Here is a 16,695-nt window from a genome sequence, read left to right as displayed (position 1 = left end):
GCTATTGTGGTTATGGTGCTTGGAGTTTTTCCATTAATGAATAATCCTTTGCGGTTTATTCCCTAAATGCTGAGTTGTAAATTGAATTTCAGCTAAAATAGCCGCACTGTGACTATAGTTTATATGCTCATTTGAGTAGGCCCTTCCTCACCTCTTGTGTCTGTCAATATCCCCATTCTATAATTGTACAGCGCTGCAGAATATGTTGGCACTATATTAATGCTATTTATCATAATAATTGAGTTGGAGCTACAATTTGTAATATTATGCATCAACCATTTAGATTTCTGCAATTCATGTAAAAAGTACAATATGTAAAACAGGAGCAGATTTGGAAATATTCCCCAATTCTCTTAAACTGGACATTTTAGCCTACATTTCTTAATCTGGATTCCAGTTTGCTACAGTTTAGAAGAATAACCTTTCAAGTTTTGTTTTCAGAATTTGGAATGTTTGTAACAAGTTTCCTGTGAATGAGCCTGTTTGTGAGTCTGCTCAGTGATCTCTATAAGAGCAGATGGTGGATAAAATCTATAAGCAGGAAGCATTCTGCCGTCCTTTTCCTTGTCGTGCTGCTGCTGACACCATGTGAGATGGGCATGTAAAGCAGGGAGTAGATGGCTGTCTGTCCCATGATTGACACAGGGGGCAGTGCCCAGGAGGAGGTGGTAATCCTGAGAGCCAGCCCTCTGACAGTGAGTGCAGCCCATGTGCTGTATATGTATGAGTGAGGCTCAGGCTTGTGTAAGCAGTGCTGGGGAACCCTCTCACTCAGCTGCTGGAGTCCAAGGGAATGTTTATACTTAACACAAACATGGCCGCCCTCAGAGCAGCACATCGCCTGCTGGCTCACAGTAAGTGTTCAGTTTGTTTTGGCTATGGTGGGAGGGACAGGACGGTGCTCTTTCTGGGGGTTTATATGGGGAGGGAGGTCACTGGTGGTCTCTATGTCCTCTGAGTCTGGCGCAAGTTTCTTGATGACCAGATAGTGACCTTCTACTTGCCGATCCTTGGTACATAACACCTGCCAACTGTGTGTATCCAGTACCTTTACCTTCAATGCATTGTGAGCAGTCTGTACACACCCACACCCACACCATACTAACCGGTGATGCAATGGGAGAATATTGTATAATTCCTATAATGTCACACTCTGTGCCTGCCCCCCAAAACGCCATACTATATGTATATACCGTGCCAACCCCCTATAACGCCATACTATATGTATATAAAGTGCATACTGTGCCAGACTCCATACTATATGTATATAATATACTGTGCCTGCCCCCCATAGCCCCATACTATATGTATATAATATACTGTGCCTGCCCTCCATAACCCCATACTATATGTGCATACTGTGCCTGCCCTCCATAACCCCATACTATATGTGCATACTGTGCCTGCCCTCCATAACCCCATACTATATGTGCATACTGTGCCTGCCCCCCATAACCCCATACTATATGTGCATACTGTGCCTGCCCCCCATAACCCCATACTATATGTGCATACTGTGCCTGCCCCCCATAACCCCATACTATATGTGCATACTGTGCCTGCCCCCCATAACCCCATACTATATGTGCATACTGTGCCTGCCCCCCATAACCCCATACTATATGTATATACTGTGCCTGCCCCCCATAACCCCATACTATATGTATATACTGTGCCTGCCCCCATAACCCCATACTATATGTATATACTGTGCCTGCCCCCATAACCCCATACTATATGTATATACTGTGCCTGCCCCCCATACTATATGTATATACTGTGCCTGCCCCCCATACTATATGTATATACTGTGCCTGCCCCCCCATACTATATGTATATACTGTGCCTGCCCCCCCATACTATATGTATATACTGTGCCTGCCCCCCCATACTATATGTATATACTGTGCCTGCCCCCCATAACCCCATACTATATGTATATACTGTGCCTGCCCCCCATAACCCCATACTATATGTATATACTGTGCCTGCCCCTCATAACCCCATACTATATGTATATACTGTGCCTGCCACCTATAACGCCATACTATATGTATATAATATACTGTGCCAGCCCCCCATAACGTCATCCTATATCAGTGAGCCTGAGTGCCCAAACCGCAATACATGCCAACTTTTTTTTCTTTAACGTGCCAACACGGCAATTGCGTGTGTGTGTGGGGGGGTGCATGTGTGTGTGGGGGGGTGCGTGTGTGTGTGGGGGGGTGCGTGTGTGTGTGGGGGGGTGCGTGTGTGTGTGGGGGGGTGCGTGTGTGTGGGGGGGGGTGCGTGTGTGTGTGGGGGGGTGCGTGTGTGTGGTGGGGGGGTGCGTGTGTGTGGTGGGGGGGTGCGTGTGTGTGGTGGGGGGGTGCGTGTGTGTGTGGTGGGGGGGGTGCGTGTGTGTGTGGTGGGGGGGGTGCGTGTGTGTGTGGTGGGGGGGGTGCGTGTGTGTGTGGTGGGGGGGGTGCGTGTGTGTGTGGTGGGGGGGGTGCGTGTGTGTGTGGTGGGGGGGGTGCGTGTGTGTGTGGTGGGGGGGTGCGTGTGTGTGTGGTGGGGGGGTGCGTGTGTGTGTGGTGGGGGGGGTGCGTGTGTGTGTGGTGGGGGGGGTGCGTGTGTGTGTGGTGGGGGGGGTGCGTGTGTGTGTGGTGGGGGGGGGTGCGTGTGTGTGTGTGGTGGGGGGGGTGCGTGTGTGTGTGGTGGGGGGGGTGCGTGTGTGTGGTGGGGGGGGTGCGTGTGTGTGTGTGGTGGGGGGGGTGCGTGTGTGTGTGTGGTGGGGGGGGTGCGTGTGTGTGTGTGGTGGGGGGGGTGCGTGTGTGTGTGTGGTGGGGGGGGTGCGTGTGTGTGTGTGGTGGGGGGGGTGCGTGTGTGTGTGTGTGGTGGGGGGGGTGCGTGTGTGCATATCCATATGGGGGGGGTGTGTGCATATGCATATCCTATATGCTCCAGCCCCCTTACTCCACTAACTGTATTCTCCATTATTCTGTATACTGTACTATGCCAACTCCCCTGCTCCATTAACTGTAATTCCGGTCCTGTAGGCTCTGCTTGCCCCATAATTTTATGCATTTTATTCCCAAATGATATACATACTGTGCTGCTCTCCTTAAATTGCAAAGAATCCCAATTCCCCAGACCTTATTCCTGTCAGTGTGCTAATGCCATACCTTTTGTCCTTTTATCATATATACTGTGTTGCTGTCTTTTCATACTTATTGGTTAGCTCCCGAAATTCACATTGTATCCGTGTTATCTTTTCATGCATATTGCGCCCAACCCTTAATTCTACACACGGTGGGGCTGATTTATCAGAGTAAAACAGTTGCTATTCTGGGTGTAAAGTGTTAAATGTTGACAGACATGCTACTGGTATCCACTATAATTCTAGTATCAATTTGGTCATAACTGACACCTGTTTTTTCCCGATAAATGTTTCCTTGTATTCCCTATTCCTAAATCATATACATGTCCGCTTTCTAATTCTACACACCCCTTTTTATTCATGACTTAAAATTTGAAGTCCTGTGTTACTAGCCAGGGTTTAAAAGTTACTCGCCATAGCATACTTTCTGGGGTGAATTTCCACTGTCAGTGCTATGTTTTCACTCAGATACGCAGATCTTGTACAAACTGAGCTAGTCCCTCTATTCCCTACTGACCCTCTAATAATGTAAATGAAAGGACCATGGTTTCAGACCCCATTTATTATGTCACACTGTACCTTCATATTGGGTTGTACAGCATATATTAATAATTTGGAGCCACATGACCAAAGAATTCTACCCTACTCAAATTCTTCAAACTAATTACATACAATTTACACTTTTTTTTTTTTTCTTTTTCAGTTGTATTTTAAGGCACCCTTATTTACAAATATTCTTCAGATACCATTGATCAATGGGTCCCAAACACTTGGCACGCTGCAAAGAGAGCGAGAAATGGTTTATACCTTTTTATTACTAGATTACTTATTAGAGAGGTATGCAGCATGTTTAATGCACTTCTAGCTAAACTGACCTGCTAGTTTTAATTTAACTACCAGATGAGAATAACTTTTGTTTAATGTTTACATTTATTAAATTTGGTTTTGTCACGGTCTGGTGTCTTATCATATTTTGCAAAGACCCCTGATGGTGACTGCTCAGCTTGTAGTGCACTGGCCCCTGGGTGCAGGGGAAGGTGATGTTTACTCCTATGAATATGTCCTTTGTACCATCTTCATCCAATGGGTCCACTTGAGCTCCAACACAAAACACGAGTATTCCATAAAGATTTCATCCATTTTTTTGTGGGGAAAGGGGTTAGTTGAGCTTTAAAAATAAGCACTTAAAGCAAAATGTTTGCTCTGCAAGATTTTGGGGATATTATGTCTATCCCCTATATTTAAAATAAATATATGTATATGTATTTGGGAGGCGATGGGGGAAAAAAAAAATAGATGGATTTTCAATGCTTTATTCAGTGGTATAATGTTCAGAGAAGTAACACTTCTCTTTAAAAATCATATTCACTAGTGTGCCACAACATGGATTGAATGATCTTCATTGTCTGTGACTGAGGATAAATATTTGTTTTACATATTCGAGAGTTCCGTTTGCATTAATTCCATGAATGAAAGAAGTGAAAAGTAAAATGGCTGACTTGGCACCATTTCCAGATCTAGTTTTCCAGCTCTGCTTTTTTGGTCTAAAATGTACAATTTATTCTTAAATCTGCCACAGTTCCTAATATAGGGAATAACCCTGGCAGTCATTTGAGATATATAATCCCTAAATGTGTACTGGAAAGGCGCAGTCTGTTACATGTTATGGGTTGTGCTGCCCTTAGATGCTTTGCTTCAGGCATAAGTGACTGAGGACACCCAGTAATGCAGGCTGCCAGTTTGTGAATAGGATTAGCATCTGCCGGTTACACAATACAGAATCCTTGCATAATGTCTTTCTAGCCCTGCTTCTGAAAACTGGAAGTATTGTGCGATGGTTCTCTGTAAACCCCAAAGTAACTCTGTACTGCTCTGTGCATGTAGGGTGCCTGTGAAATAACAATGTATCTCTTTAATAATTATTCAGCATTATTTTAACATTTCCTTAAACAAAAAAATGTGCTTTGTTTTTCATTTAAAACCACATTTACTTGGACTTTTTAAAAATGAAAATAAAACCTTAAACAAAGATACAGGAAATAAATGATCATCAGATGTTCACACCTCTAGGTGTTGCTCCAAAAGTAGAGCTGTTCTGTTATTGAATGGCAAATACTTTTTCCTTGTAAAATAATAAAACCACAGGAGCACGAACACGTTTCAATGCCATTATTCCCGAATACTGGACATGGGCTTCAGATGTCGTATTGCTCCTGAACAACAAACAACGTCAGAAGCGTCTTACCTGGGCTAAATAAAAACAGACCTGGTCTGTTGCTCACTGGTCCAAAGTCCTTTTCTGATGAGAGCAACTTTTGCATCTCATTTGGAAACCATGGACCCAGAGTCTGGAGGAAGAATGGAGAGGCACACACTGCAAGATGCTTGAAGTCCATTGTGAAGTTTCAGTGTGTTGATTTGGGGAGCCATGTCATCTGCTGGTGTTGTCCACTGTGCTTCATTAAGTCCAGGGTCAACGCAGCAGTCTACCAGGAGATTTTGGAGCACTTCATGCTTCCTTCCGCAGATGAGCTTTATGGGGATGCTGACTTCATTTTCCAGCAGGACTTTGCACCTGCCCACACTACCAAAAGCACCAAAGCCTGGTTCAATGACCGTGGAATTACTGTGCTTGATTGGCCAGCAAACTCATCTGACCTGAACCCTATAGAGAATCTATGGGGCATTGCCAAGAGAAAGATGAGACCGAACAATGCAGAAGAGCTGATAGCTTCCATGCCACGCCGCATTGATGCAGTAATTGCTGCAAAAGGGGCCCAAAGTACTGAGTCCATATGCATGCTTATACTTTTCAGAGGTCCAATCTTGTTCTATGTACACTCCTTGTTTTATTGATTGCATGTAATATTCTAATTTACTGAGATTGTGGATTTGGGGTTTTCATGAGCTGTAAGCCATAATCATTGCAATTATGACAAATCACGGCTTGAACTATCTTGCTTTGCATGTAATGCGTCTATCTCATATATTAGTTTCCCTTTTACCTTGCATTAATTAAAGGGAAACTCCAGTGCTAGAAAAACGATCCATTTTTTTGGCACTGGAGGGTCCCTCTCCCTCCCACCCACCAGACCCCGGTTACTGAAGGGGTGAAAACCCCTTCAGTCACTTACCTGGGACAGCGGCGATGTCCCTCGCCGCTGTCTCCGCCTCCGCGACACTCCTCCCAGTGATTGCGTCGGCCGGTGGGCGAGACTGATCTCGCCCGCCGGCCGAGGAGACCTAATGCGCATGCGCGGAAATGCCGCGCATGCGCATTACGTCTCCCCATAGGAAAGCATTGAAAAATAATTTCAATGCTTTCCTATGGGGTTTTGAGCGACGCTGGAGGTCCTCACACAGCGTGAGGACGTCCAGCGACGCTCTAGCACAGGTTTCCTGTGCTAGAACCCAGGAAGTGACCTCTAGTGGCTGTCTAATAGACAGCCACTAGAGGTGGAGTTAACCCTGCAATGTAATTATTGCAGTTTATAGAAAACTGCAATAATTACAGTTGCAGGGTTAAGAGTAGTGGGAGTTGGCACCCAGACCACTCCAATGAGCAGAAGTGGTCTGGGTGCCTGGAGTGTCCCTTTAACTTTTGCACGATATTCAAATTTTTCAAGTATCAACTGTATACCACATATTCTATATCTCATGCCTACTATGCCGGCCTCCGTAACTCTATACTATACATATTGCATACTGTGCCAGCTGCAGGAAGATCACTGCTCCCTCGCACCCAGGTATATCAGCACCACTGGAACCCAGGAAAAGTCCACTCCGCTCTCTCAAAGGTAGGGAGGCTGGGTGGATTAGAATTAAAAATATAAATGTGTCTGTCAATGAGTGTGTGTATGTTTGTCAGAGAGAGTTTGTCTGTTTAGGTAATGGCCCCCCTCCGATCACATGATTGGTGTTTTTACTTACCGTTTTTCCCCATGCTGTGCTGGTTTCGCTGTTGCTTGTCCTGCCTCCATAGCTGAGATCTTAATGATTTTTAGCTTTGCCAATGCTTTCCCATGAGAGACAATTGGGAGGATATTATGCATGTTCTCTATGGGTAATATTCAGCGCCTCCATGTAGAGTACTGACACAGGACTCTCTAGTGGCCGTCTGTGTGATTGTCACTAGAGGTCTTAGTAGGCAGCAATGTAAACGCTGCCTTTTCTCTGAACAGTGTCAGGCTATAGGCACCAGAACAACTACATTAATCTGTAGTGGTTCTGGTGACTATATAGTAACCCATAAAAAATAAAACCTGGCTCCTAGATTTCAAACAAATTTGTCAAGCCCTGCCCTAAGGCAAGGGCAGACGACATGCCCAGATTTTAAGACCTAGTGCCAGGTCATGGTGCCAGGTTCCAAACATAAGGGCATTCATTTTATTTTTGTTTTGGATGTGAACTGACCAAGAAGAAACCTGGCCAATCGTGAGTCCATATTTGCAATTGATCTGGGTATAGTAATATACATACAAACAACAATGTGAAACAACCTGGGATTGTATAGAAAGCAACTGAAAATAGAAACCTAGAATGTGACGGCAGATAAGAACCATTCGGCCCATCTAGTCTGCCCAATTTACTAAATTCTTTCATTAGTCCCTAGCCTTATCTTATAGTTAGGATAGCCTTATGCCTATCCCACGCATGCTTAAACTCCTTCACTGTGTTAACCTCTACCACTTCAGCTGGAAGGCTATTCCACGCATCCACTACCCTCTCAGTAAAGTAATACTTCCTGAAATTATTTTTAAACCTTTGTCCCTCTAATTTAAGACTGTCCTCTTGTTGTGGTAGTTTTTCTTCTTTTAACCCTTTAAATCCGGAGGACGTACTATTACGCCCTGCAGGAACCGGCTCTAAAGGCCGGCGGGCGTAATAGTACGCCCTCGCCATAATGGCCGCCCACGTGGCTGGCGCTAATCGCCCGCTGCAGATCGCGGTCGGGGGGATACCTGGCCCCCCAGGCAACCCCCCCTGTGGCCGGTGACCGCGATCTGCAGTCTCTGATTGCAGTGACAGGCTGTCACTGCGACCAGTATTCAGCATGTCAGCCGATTTCAAATCGGCTGACACATGCAGCCGGCGGCTTTCCCCTTCTGCAGATCACGGTCGGGGGACTTACCTGGCCCCCCAGGCAGTCCCCCTGGGGTCAGTGACTGCGATCTGCTAAGTCTGAGATCGCAGTGACAGGCTGTCACTGCGATCTCAGAGCGCTCTGATCGCAGTGACAGCCTGTCACTGCGATCAGTGTTACATGTGTCAGCCTATTGGCTGACACATGTAACTGGCACAATGATCCCCCTGCAGATTGGAAGGGGGGAGTGCTTGTACCACCCAGGCACTCCCCCCTGTGGTCAATTACCCAATCTGCAGGAGGTGATCACAGTGACAGGCAGTCACTGTGATCACTGATCCTGTGTGTCAGCCAGTGATGTGAAATCACTGGCTGACACTGTCTCTGCCCCCTGTCCTGTGAAAAAATTAAAATATTAGTTAAAAAAAATAAATTAAAAAAATTACAGTTACAAATAAAATATACTTAGATCATATATATTATATATATATATATATATATATATATATATATATATATATATATATATGATCTAAGTGTGTGTGTGTGTGTGTGTGTGTGTATATATATATATATATATATATATATATATATATATATATATATACACATACACACATTTACACATACACGACGTGTATTTAAATATTAATACATATATATATATATATATTAATATCAAATTACATGTAGACTGATACTGATTAAATATATATATAATTATTGTTATATATATATATATAATATAAAAAAAATATATGTAAATACGTAAAAAAATAAAATTAAAAAAATATTTCAAAATAAATAATTAAAAAATATATAGATGTGTTATTTCGTTCTAACTGTATTGTGATATTAATATATATATTTATATCAAAATACACGTAGAACAAAATAATATATATCATAATATATATATATCTATATACATAAATATATACGTATATATCACTATATATACCTATATATAAATAAAAATATAAAAAAAAAAAAAATATATATATATATATATATATATATATATATATATATATATATATATATATATATATATATACACACACACATATGTGTGTGTGTGTGTGTGTGTGTATATATATATATATATATATATTAATTATACACCTATATTTATGTAATAATTTTACATAATTGGGTATCCTAATTAATTACAATTAGCGGGACCTGCCTGACAACCCATGCCGAAAGTATAGGGAATTTAATTTGCTAGCACTATATTTAACCCTATAACTTTCCAAGACACCATAAAACCTGTACATGGGGGGGTACTGTTTTACTCGGGAGACTTTGCTGAACACAGATATTAGTGTTTCAAAACAGTAAAATGTATTACAACGATGATATCACCAGTAAAAGTGAAGTTTTCTGCATTTTTCACGCACAAACAGCACTTACACGGACGATATTATTGCTGCAATACTTTTTACTGTTTTGAAATACAAATATTTGTGTTGAGCGAAGTCTCCCGAGTACAACAGTACCCCACATGTACAGGTTTTATGGTGTTTTCAAAAGTTACAGCGTCAAATATAAGGCTTGTGTTTCATTTTTTTCACATTAAAATTTGCCAGATTGCTTACGTTTCCTTTGTGACCCTATGGTAGCCCAAGAATGAAAATTACCCCTATGATGGCATACCACTTGCAATAGTAGACAACCCAAGGTATTGCAAATGGGGTTTGTCCAGACTTTTTTTAGTAGCCACTTAGTCACAAACACTGGCCAAAATGCAGTTTTTTGCATTTTTCACACACAAACAAATACTAACGCTAACTTTGGCCAGTGTTTGTGACCAAATGGCTACTAAAAAAGACTGGACATACCCCATTTGCAATACCTTGGGTTGTCTACTATTGCAAATGGTATGCCATTATGGGTGTAAATTTAATTCCTGGGCTACTATACAGTCTCAAAGGCAACGTAACCAATCTGGCGAATTTCAATTTCAAATGTAACACACTATATTTGACCCTGTAACTTCCCAAAACACCATAAAACCTGTACATAGGGGGTACTGTTTTACACATGAGACATCGCTGAATACAAATATGTGTATTGTATTGCAGTAAAAGCCAACCGTATTTTGACATCCACAGTTAAAATGTCACATAGAACTAAAAAAAATAAAAAAATTATTTTTTTCTCCCATTTTTTTAATATATTTTTTATATTAAATTATGTTCAATACCTAAATATTTGATGTTAAATGAAAGCCCTGTTTCCCCTGAATAAAATGATATATAATAAGGGGGGATGTATTTAATATGAAAGAGGTGAATTACGGTTGGACAGACCTATAGCGCAAATGCCAGGTTTTGTTTACGTTTTGTTCTGTTCACAACTTGTACATTTGGCTGCGGTGTTAAGGGGTTAAATATAGTCTCCTCCTTTACTGTGTTGATTCCCTTTATGTATTTAAATGTTTCTATCATATCCCCCCTGTCTCGTCTTTCCTCCAAGCTATACATGTTAAGATCCTTTAACCTTTCCTGGTAAGTTTTATCCTGCAATCCATGATCCAGTTTAGTAGCCCTTCTCTGAACTCTCTCTAAGGTATCAATATCCTTCTGAAGATACGGTCTCCAGTACTGCGTACAATACTCCAAGTGAGGTCTCACCAGTGTTCTGTACAATGGCATGAGTACTTCCCTCTTTCTACTGCCAATACCTCTCCCTATACAACCAAGCATTCTGCTAGCATTTCCTGCTGCTCTATTACATTGTCTGCCTACCTTTAAGTCATCTGGAGAGCCAAAAGGTGCTTTAGTGCTTTAATCACTGCACCAAAGCACCTTTGGCTCTCCAGATGTGGATTACATCTCCCTAGATGCTTTGCTAGCATTATGACTGTAAGAGCATTATGGGAGATGTAGTCTGAAACATCTGGAAGGCCGAAGGTTCCCCACCCCTGCACTAAAGGAACATCAGTAGGACAGTCCTCTTTAGTAGAGGCCTGTTAAGCATTGTCGTTTCTGCAAAACTGCAGTGTTTCTAACTTGAAGGGTTAAAATCACAAGACTACGGCACTCTGTCCATTTTAGTGAGAATAAGTGGCCTGGTTGATTTTAGTGGTGGTTTAACTGTAAATGATGTATAACTAAACAATGCTCGTTAACCAGTGTGTGCAAACGTCATAAATTTAAATTGCAATCAAACATGCACCCTTGCTGCAGCTCCACCTATTGTTGGGGTCTGTCAATAACCTATTATTTCATGATGACTAATGTTGCTACACCAACAGCTATATAGATCCTCTGCAGCTGCTTGTCGTAAAGGTCCCAGATGTGCTTTGTGAATAAAGCATTGGGACGCCAGGCGTAGCCATGAAACTTCGACGCAAGTCAGATAATGTTGAATGTAAGACTTGCTTTTTGTGGTTTTGTGTGATTTAGACTTTTATACTCCCTGAAAACTGGATCTGTTGCTCATCTGTTGCTCATTTGGTTGGTTGAAAGTTAAAATTCATTTTTTTGTGTTTTGTATTTTATGATTCATACAACACTCCTGTCCCTTTAAGCACTTTGGCTTGTTGAAGTGCTTTAGATACCCCATGTAGGCTATTTTTTATGTAGGAGCCAATCAGCACTTTAATAAATACATTTATTAATCTCGGCTAGCGTTCAAACAGCTAAGAGGGCAGTGGCGGATCCAGAGCCTGATCTCGGGAGGGGCACTTGTAGATTATTTAAATAAATAATCATGGCACAATAACCACTACAGCTCAGTGTAGTAGATATGGTGCCAGTAGTGCCAGGATCCCACCCCAGAGTAAGTAGTCATACCGTTTAAGAACAGTTTGACAACTTACCTGGGGTCTGCTGGGATATAGGGCATAGGAGAAGTGGTGTGTGTGAAAGGTGCAGTGTGTGTGTGAGCGGTAAAGTGTGTGTGAGTGCGTAAGGGCGGCAGTGTATTTCAGGGTTGCAGTGTGTGTGTTAGGGGGCAGTGTATGTGTGGGGCAGTGTGTGTGTGAGGGTGGCAGTGTGTGTATGGGGGGCACTGTATGTCTGTGGGGCAGTGTGTGTATGGGGAGCACTGTATGTATGGGGAGGCACTGTATGTATGTGTGGGGCAGTGTGTGTATGCGGGGGGTCGTGTGTGTGGGGCAATGCGTGTATGGGGGGGCAGCAGTGTGTGTACGGCACTGTATGTGTCTGTGTGTGTGTGTGTGTGGAGTGTGTGTATGGGTGTGCAGTGTGTATATGGGTGTGCAGTGTGTGTATGGGGACAGTGTTTGTGGGGCAGTGTGTGTTTGTGGGGCAGTGTGTGTATGGGGACAGTGTGTGTATGGGGACAGTGTGTGTATGGGGACAGTGTGTGTATGGGGACAGTGTGTGTATGGGGACAGTGTGTGTATGGGGACAGTGTGTGTATGGGGACAGTGTGTGTATGGGGACAGTGTGTGTATGGGGACAGTGTGTGTATGGGGGCAGTGTGTGTATGGGGGCAGTGTGTGTATGGGGTCAGTGTGTGTATGGGGACAGTGTGTGTATGGGGACAGTGTGTGTATGGGGACAGTGTGTTTATGGGGACAGTGTGTTTATGGGGACAGTGTGTTTATGGGGACAGTGTGTTTATGGGGTCAGTGTGTTTATGGGGACAGTGTGTGTATGGGGACAGTGTGTGTATGGGGACAGTGTGTGTGTTTGTGGGGCAGTGTGTGTATGGGGTCAGTGTGTTTATGGGGACAGTGTGTTTATGGGGTCAGTGTGTTTATGGGGTCAGTGTGTGTTTGTGGGGTCAGTGTGTGTTTGTGGGGTCAGTGTGTGTATGGGGTCAGTGTGTTTATGGGGTCAGTGTGAGTATGGGGTCAGTGTGATTATGGGGTCAGTGTGATTATGGGGTCAGTGTGATTATGGGGTCAGTGTGTGATTATGGGGTCAGTGTGTGATTATGGGGTCAGTGTGTGTATGGGGTCAGTGTGTGTATGGGGTCAGTGTGTGTATGGGGTCAGTGTGTGTAAGGGGTCAGTGTGTGTAAGGGGTCAGTGTGTGTAAGGGGTCAGTGTGTGTAAGGGGTCAGTGTGTGTAAGGGGTCAGTGTGTGTATGGGGTCAGTGTGTGTATGGGGTCAGTGTGTGTATGGGGTCAGTGTGTGTATGGGGTCAGTGTGTTTATGGGGTCAGTGTGTGATTATGGGGTCAGTGTGTGATTATGGGGTCAGTGTGTGATTATGGGGTCAGTGTGTGATTATGGGGTCAGTGTGTGTATGGGGTCAGTGTGTGTATGGGGTCAGTGTGTGTATGGGGTCAGTGTGTGTATGGGGTCAGTGTGTGTATGGGGTCAGTGTGTGATTATGGGGTCAGTGTGTGTATGGGGTCAGTGTTTTTAAGGGGTCAGTGTGTTTATGGGGTCAGTGTGTTTATGGGGTCAGTGTGTTTATGGGGTCAGTGTGTTTATGGGGTCAGTGTGTTTATGGGGTCAGTGTGTGTATGGGGTCAGTGTGTGTATGGGGTCAGTGTGTGTATGGGGTCAGTGTGTTTATGGGGTCAGTGTGTTTATGGGGTCAGTGTGTGTATGGGGTCAGTGTGTGTATGGGGTCAGTGTGTGTATGGGGTCAGTGTGTGTATGGGGTCAGTGTGTGTATGGGGTCAGTGTGTGTATGGGGTCAGTGTGTGTATGGGGTCAGTGTGTGTATGGGGTCAGTGTGTGTATGGGGTCAGTGTGTGTATGGGGTCAGTGTGTGTATGGGGTCAGTGTGTTTATGGGGTCAGTGTGTTTATGGGGTCAGTGTGTTTATGGGGTCAGTGTGTTTATGGGGTCAGTGTGTTTATGGGGTCAGTGTGTTTATGGGGTCAGTGTGTTTATGGGGTCAGTGTGTTTATGGGGTCAGTGTGTTTATGGGGTCAGTGTGTTTATGGGGTCAGTGTGTTTATGGGGTCAGTGTGTTTATGGGGTCAGTGTGTTTATGGGGTCAGTGTGTTTATGGGGTCAGTGTGTGTTTGTGGGGCAGTGTGTATATGGGGTCAGTGTGTGATTATGGGGTCAGTGTGTGTATGGGGTCAGTGTGTGTATGGGGTCAGTGTGTTTATGGGGTCAGTGTGTTTATGGGGTCAGTGTGTGATTATGGGGTCAGTGTGTGATTATGGGGTCAGTGTGTGATTATGGGGTCAGTGTGTGTATGGGGTCAGTGTTTTTAAGGGGTCAGTGTGTGTATGGGGTCAGTGTGTGTATGGGGTCAGTGTGTGTATGGGGTCAGTGTGTTTATGGGGTCAGTGTGTTTATGGGGTCAGTGTGTGTATGAGGTCAGTGTGTGTATGGGGTCAGTGTGTGTATGGGGTCAGTGTGTGTATGGGGTCAGTGTGTTTAAGGGGTCAGTGTGTTTAAGGGGTCAGTGTGTTTAAGGGGACAGTGTGTGTATGGGGACAGTGTGTGTATGGGGACAGTGTGTGTATGGGGACAGTGTGTGTATGGGGACAGTGTGTGTATGGGGACAGTGTGTGTATGGGGACAGTGTGTGTATGGGGACAGTGTGTGTATGGGGACAGTGTGTGTATGGGGACAGTGTGTGTATGGGGACAGTGTGTGTTTGTGGGGCAGTGTGTGTTTGTTGGGCAGTGTGTGTACGGGGGGAGGAGGGAAGGGAGGTTTTTTTAATTAAAAAAAAAATGTATTTAATAAAATTAATATATTTATGTCCCCCCTCCCTTCTTACCTTTATTGAGGAGGAGGAGGGGGGACATTTCTCCGTCCCTGGTGGTCCCAGTGTGATTCCCTGGTGGTCAGGTGGGGAGAGTGAACTCTAGCCCGCGCTCCAGGGCTAGAGTTCACTCTCGCGAGATTTGGAGCGTTGCCGTGGTTACCGCGGCAACGCTCCATGCTAGTGAGAGGAGGACCCGGAGGAGCTGCAGGCTGAGCTCCCGCCGGGTCCTCTCTCACTCTCCTGCCGGCTGCCAGCACAGTGCTTGCGGACCGGGGAGGGAGATCACTGATCTCTCTTCCCGGTCCGCAGGCACATTGCAGGGCTGGCACTTGGGCAATGCCAGCCCTGCACTAGCCGGCCGGGGGGAATCTCGGGGGGGGGCAATTGCCCCGTTGCCCCCCCCCTGGATCCGCCAATGTAAGAGGGTTTCCTACCTTACTCCCTCTGAACACTTGTTCTGAGTGTATGAGGCGCATCTGATTGAACACAAGTCATTAGTATTGATGACTTAACAGGAGGCAGATTGGAGAAGCGGTAAGGACTCTCCTGGCTTTTTTAAAAAAAAAAGGTTAGTTTAACTTTCTTTTTAACTCTTTCCATGCTGGAGTTTGAATATATATATTTTTTTTTTTATGTCATGTACATTGGAAGCTTACAAACATGTGTTACTAATATTCTAGTGTCCTGTCACCTGTCTAGGTGTCAGAGCTCCCTACCTGCGTGAGAGTTTGAAAAGTTAGTATTACTTGCTCTTCTCTTTGCCAGTTCCACTCACTGTTGATGATCTCAGCCAATCAAAAGCTTCCCCATAGGGAACATTGGGAGGCTGGTGCGCATATGAAGTAAACTGCTGTGCTGCGTCAATCGTATGCTGCTTTAGGAGCATCATTTGATCTATAACTGAGTTTTACTTGGTTTTAGCAAGTGGCTCTAGTGGCTGTTAGGCAGTCACTAGAGGCATGTTAAATCTACAATGTAAATATTACCATTCTGAAAGAATGTCAATATTTTACATTTCAGGCTTGAACAGACTGGGCACAGCACCAAGACTACATTGAGATGAAGTGGTCTAGGTTCCTCTAGTGTCCCTTTAGGTTCTAGACTCTTTATAAAGGTACACTCAAATAGCATCCTGATCATATATTATATGTCTTACTGTCTGACCAATGTTTTCTTTGTACAGCTGTGAAAAATGAGAACACACTGAAAATGCGATGGATTGCAAGTGCGGCCACAGCTTCCACACAGCCTGCAGTCCATCCAGATAAGAGGTAGCTAACCATATATACTTCCATACTGTCAGAACCCAGACTGCAGAGACACATTTTAATCAATGACAATGTTCTCACATGCTCATACTGTAGGTACTCTAATATCAGTACTGTAAGACTATGGAGTGCTTGGATATCACTGATAACCAATCTAAAAAGCCAATAGACAGCGAAATATGTCCATACTCACACTAGCACCAATATTGATACAAACATTAGATCAAAGTCACCTCAGTAATAATGTCACAGCTCAAAATCTATTTGCAAGTGTTTTTATGTATTTTTTTTAATTTTATTTATGTAATATGGAAGGTTGACAAGGCATAGCCAGGCAAATTATGTAAATCTCCTGCTATCCCATGATACTTTGCATGTCCTCATTAGAAGGATGCTTGCAGTCCTGACAAAATGGGAAGAAGATGCCTAAGCATGCACTTTAGGTTTTTCACGTTGGTATCTCCATGAAAACTCATCAAATTGCACAATTCTAAGATTCAACATAGAAGTGTATTGTAGCATTGTTCATACCTTTTCTCTTTT

General features: G+C 43.9%; 1 protein-coding gene across 1 annotated transcript in view; it reads left to right on the top strand.

Moving 5' to 3' along the window:
* Positions 1-601: 601 nt before the first annotated feature.
* Positions 602-16,695, top strand: part of FECH (ferrochelatase) — a 28,902-nt gene continuing 12,808 nt past the window's right edge. The window contains exons 1-2 of the mRNA XM_063456827.1: positions 602-854; positions 16,068-16,155. Of these exons, the coding sequence (XP_063312897.1) occupies positions 794-854; positions 16,068-16,155 (149 nt within the window). The 5' untranslated portion in view covers positions 602-793. The remainder of the gene's footprint in view (positions 855-16,067; positions 16,156-16,695) is intronic.

Source organism: Pelobates fuscus, chromosome 5 (genome assembly GCF_036172605.1).
Source record: "Pelobates fuscus isolate aPelFus1 chromosome 5, aPelFus1.pri, whole genome shotgun sequence".
Taxonomy (NCBI): domain Eukaryota; kingdom Metazoa; phylum Chordata; class Amphibia; order Anura; family Pelobatidae; genus Pelobates; species Pelobates fuscus.
Note: the sequence above shows the minus strand (reverse complement) of the source record. Positions and strands in the feature narration are given on the sequence as shown.